General features: G+C 58.3%; 1 protein-coding gene across 1 annotated transcript; it reads left to right on the plus strand.

The window, feature by feature from the left end:
- The first annotated feature begins 930 nt into the window (after positions 1-930).
- On the plus strand, positions 931-4,766 carry LOC145714881 (uncharacterized). Its single transcript, XM_081794412.1, has 6 exons — positions 931-2,709; positions 3,402-3,479; positions 3,624-3,735; positions 3,828-3,973; positions 4,067-4,151; positions 4,687-4,766. The coding sequence occupies exons 1-6, from the start codon at positions 1,486-1,488 to the stop codon at positions 4,713-4,715; spliced, it is 1,674 nt and encodes a 557-aa protein (XP_081650538.1). The 5' UTR covers positions 931-1,485; the 3' UTR covers positions 4,716-4,766.

Below are 4,766 nucleotides of genomic sequence, written 5' to 3' on the forward strand. Positions count from 1 at the left end.
GGGAACCTAGTCGTGGCTGGTGTTTCTCCACCTGCCACATTCCAGTTTTGTCGGTACTGGAAGGTTGGTATCAGTTGTGGCTGTCTTTCCTTGGCGTCTCAGTGCAAGCTTCCTTGACCCAATGGAGATACTGAATCTGCCCTAGTTTTCAGCCAGCTTTGGCCGCCAGCACAAATGCATGTGTTGTGTGAGGGGGGAAAGCAAGTGTGAGTCGTGGGAAGGAGCTAGCCTCGCGAGCGGGATGTGACAGAGGGCACGTGTGAGTGCAGAGGTCCACTAGAGTGTCTGTGAGTGTATCGTGGCTGGCGCCTTTGAGTACTTTTGCGTGAGACCCGGCGTTTGCGCTGGCAGCGTGTGCGTGTCTGTGTCCACGTGCCGCGTGGCCGTGCATCTTTGTGCCTGAGTGAGTGTGCGTAGGCCGTTGGGGAGCAAAGGAAAGAGACTGGGGGCTTTCCTGATTTGGTGCGTACCGGGGTGGTTCAAGTGCCAAAGTTCAGAGAGTGCCATCCCTTTGCTCCTGGGATCGCGCATGATAGGCAGCCTCCCCTAGGGTGGTGTCCTCTCCATGTCACACACCTCTTGTCACCGAGTGACAAGAGTTTTCCCTAGCGGGAACAGTGTGCCCTAGCGGGTGCACTGCTAGCCTGCTGTCATGACATACATGTCTTCTTGGAGTAGGGATGGACGTAGGGCGTATGCAAAGGAGGCAGACCAGATGCAAACCAGGGTGCAGACAGCGGGCGCACAGCTGAAATGCGTTTCACGGACAGCTACGCTGACCCGCTCAGTGGATTTGCCAGACTATGGGCACGATGACCAAAGGTGGGGGTGTAAACGTGAAAAGCGTGGAGGTCCCCCTTTTCCCGTGTGTGTAGATAGCCTCGTGCCCAGGCCGTACGGGACGCCGAGGGGGGGGGGGGGAATGTGAAAGTCCCCTTTTCATTGACAGAGGCCAAACAGGGCACGCAGAGGGCTAAGTTGGAGGCCCCTGGAGGCGCCGCACTACCGAAGCCCGGGGCTCACTGTGTGCCGTTACACGCTCGCAGCAGATTCCCACCGCCCTGAAAGGTGGGGCCGCCGACGCCACGCCCACTGCCGTCCTCATGATTGGTCCTGGAGCCAGGCTGGGAGTCTGGGCGTGGTTTGCAACGCCCTCAGCTTCAGAGCCGCATGCGCACTTCTCTCACCACAAAGGCCTCTGCGGCAGCATCACCACAGCGACAGCCACCGCCGTGGCTTCCTGGGTACAGCGCCTGTGCGCATGCGCCCCCTGGGCCCTTGGTCCACGGCAGAAGGCGGGAGGGCGTTGTCAGCCATTGTCGTCAGGGCTCCACTGACTGGGTCTGGTGAGGGAGGCCCGTGCTTTCACCTCCTGCCGCTTCGTTTGAATCTGCCCCACCTGCGGTCCTGGGCCAGCTCCACATGGCGAAGGATGTAGTGTCTGGAAAATGTGGCAGTGCCCCGTAAACTGCGGTCGCGTTCGTCATGGAAGGCGGTAGTCAAGAGACCCGGGCTCGAGGGCATACAGTATTCCTGGACGCGACTGAGGCGCCACACGACGATGGTGTCGGGGCCAGAATGCCCCGAAGTGCACAAGAATATCCGGTCCGACGTGAGACAGAGGTGTCCGGCCGAAGGGAGGATTTGAAGCTGCTGGTGGACAACATAATATCGGTGGCGGAGCTGTTGGGCCTGGTGGAGGAGGGAGTTGAGGCGGCGGCCACAGAAATACACGTTCTTGCAGATGAGAAGGATGACCAGAGGAAGCATGAGGAAGACGAGGGACAGGCGGGGGAGCAGGATAATTATGTAGAGGAGGGACAGGAGGAGGAAGAGGAGGTGGAGGATAAGGACCAAGAAGAGGGGGAGGAGGAGGAGCGGGAGGAGGACGAGGAGGAATGGGAGGAGGAGGAGGAGGAATGGGAGGAGGACGACGACGAGGATGAGGACGAGGATGAGGAAGATGATTTTCAAGAGGAGGAGGAGTGGGAGGAGGATGACGATGAGGATGAGGATGAGGATGTGGAAGATGATTTTCATGAGGAGGAGGAGGACGAGGAGGAGCAGGATCATAAGAGAAGTAGGAGGAGGAGAAGTAGGAGGAGGAACAGGAACAGAAGGATTAGGAGTAAGAGGAGAAGGAGGGGGAAGAAGGTCAAAAGCCGACGATCAGGGGGAGGAGGAGCAGGGGCAGGAGCAGCAGCAGGAGGAGCAGGAGGCCTTACAAAAGGAGCAGAAAGAGAAGGGGGAGGATCAGGAGCAGAGAGATTAGGAGGAGGATGGGGAAGAGTTAAGGGAAGTTGCGGAGCAGGAAGCGGGGGAGCAGGGGCAACAGGATTTACAAGAAGAGCTGCAGGAGGAAGAGGCAAAGCTGGGAAAGGAGGAGAAGGAAGAGATGGAGCTGGGGCACGAAGAGCAGGAGCTGAGGAGCAGGAGAAGGAGGAACCAAAGTGGAAGGAGCAAGGTGGCTGGTGCCTGGGGAACGCACAGGAGCTGCACGTGAAGCAGGAGGAAGAGACGCAGATGAGTGCAAGCCTACATCCTTTCCTGTCCTTGCTCGAGGCTCTTCAGACGGAGGTGCAGCCCTTGAATACACATGCCAGCCGGGAGGACTCTCAACTCAAACCCAGCATATGGCAGAGGCGGCAGCGTCATCTGCAGCAGAGAGGTGCCCTTATCCAGGGCATCCGTGGTTTCTGGGCCAAGGCTGTATCCTTCCTGCTGCTGGTGGAGGGTCCAGAGGGGGCTGGGCTTGCGCAAGAGGAAGGAAAGGGCGGTGACATTTAGAGGAACCCAGGACAGGGACTGGAGCTAAGCCGCGCTCCAGTGGCCGGGAACGTGCAAACGTGATCCCATCCGGTGGTCCTGGCTCTGCAATGAGTGTGGGAGGAGGGCAGTGCCGGGGTGGGGGAGGCATGTGTGCTTTACGTCGCACCTGGCACGGAAACAGCGCTGGGAGAGTGGGGCGTGGCGGTGGAGGTCCAGGCCAGGTCCGGGAAATGACCGAGGGCTTCCTCCCACACAAAGCCGCGTGGGGGCACGTTTCTGGGTCCCGCTAGGCATCTTGCTGCGGGGAAGGCGATGTGAATGCCCACTGGTCGGCGCGAGACCGGATGTGTGCTGTCTGGCTGTGTGGAAGTAAGCGTCCTCAGTGTCCTCACGAGCACACAAAGCTAGGCGTGGTTGCGGGCGTCTGGGCATGCACAGCCTCCTGTGCGTGTCTAGCAGAGCCCTGCGCGATCCTGAGACCCCGTGGGCCTGGACGCAGCCTGTGGGGAGGGCTTGAGACCCTGGGGGAGGACGCCAGTCCCGGGGGGAGGACGCCTGGATGCTGTCCACACTGGTTCTCTGGTTCGAGCTCTCTCACGCCCAGCACCTGAAGGCTCTTTGACCTGCGGCAGTTTGTGAACCACCCTCAGATGTCAGCCCTGAGTAGTAAGCCCGATGAAAGCATGCTTCGCCACATGACCAATTTGAAGGTCGGCCTGGGAGTGGGAGGTGGTGTGGGTGGCTGGCTGTGTGGGGAGGGGAGGTGGTGGGGAGAAGTGATGTGTTCCTTCCTCAGGGGAGGGCGGGTCTCCTGGAACAAGATTTCACATTTCTGCCCCACTGTACCACGGCAGGTGGAGGAACACAAGTTTCCCAGGGAATGCCGGAAGATCCTGCTGTTTTTTGGCAAGAACTCCTACTTCCAGAATGAAGTCGTTACGAAGGAGTATGTCCTAGGCCTTGATGGTAAGTGTCCACTGACTGCATGGGTGGCAGTGGGTGGAGGGTTGAATGTGATAAGTTCTCTGGCGCCTTCTCACATACGCGTCTTCCTGCAGGGTATAGGGCGTCTCATTCCAGTCCCATCCAGTGGTACCCAAGGTACAGACAGGAGGCCTACAGACGCAGGCATGACAACAGCAGCCTCAACTTCTTCAACTGGTTCTCTGACCACAGCTTTGCCGGCTCTAGCAGGATTGCTGAGGTGGGGCCCTGTAACAAGGAAGGGAGGTGATTTTCATGGGTTCCCCCACTGCGTGGGATAGCTACCTGAGGCCTGGCCTGTCTCCCCTACCAGATAATCATAGAGGATCTTTGGCCCAACCCCGTGCCGTATTTCAAGATGAAGGAGGCCCCAGGAGAGAGAACTGAGAGGGAAAGAGGTGAGCAGCCAAGGGTGTGGGCACGGAAATGTGTGCCGTGGGGTCCAGGGCACAATTCTCTTCTGCATGGAGGCACCGAGAATGACAGCGGCCCAGGAGGTGACCCCAAGTCAAAAGGGCATCAGCCTGAGACAGGGAGTCTTAAGAAGTAACGTGTCCAAGAGGCTTTGCCCCTTTGGGGAGCCTGAAGGTGGGAAGGGGGCTAGACAAAAAGAATGAGCAAAGCGGGACAACCAAAGCTGGCTCATCACATAGCACGGTGACAACTGTCATTCCCGGACCTTGAACCCCACCCTCAGGCCTCCTACCACCATCCCACATGTTGTCTGGCTTCTGGATCCCCTTGTCAGCTTTGGCACAGCTTATCACACCCTCCCATCCTACTTTCCGTTTGGAAACATTCAAGCAACCTTACTCAGGGCCAAGATAAGACTCTCACCTGTCCTGTGTGTGTGTGTGTGTGTGTGTGTGTGTGTGTGTGTGTGTGTGTTTCTGTCTGTCTGTCTGTCTGTCTGTGTGTACCCATATATCCCAGGGATATGCACGATCTTGAGAAGAGTATGAAGGAGCGTCGCACTTCATCGACCCCAGTGGAAACCCTTCCGATGCTCACCA

The sequence above is a fragment of the Panthera onca genome, chromosome Y (genome assembly GCF_046562875.1).
Source record: "Panthera onca isolate mPanOnc1 chromosome Y, mPanOnc1 haplotype 2, whole genome shotgun sequence".
NCBI lineage: Eukaryota > Metazoa > Chordata > Mammalia > Carnivora > Felidae > Panthera > Panthera onca.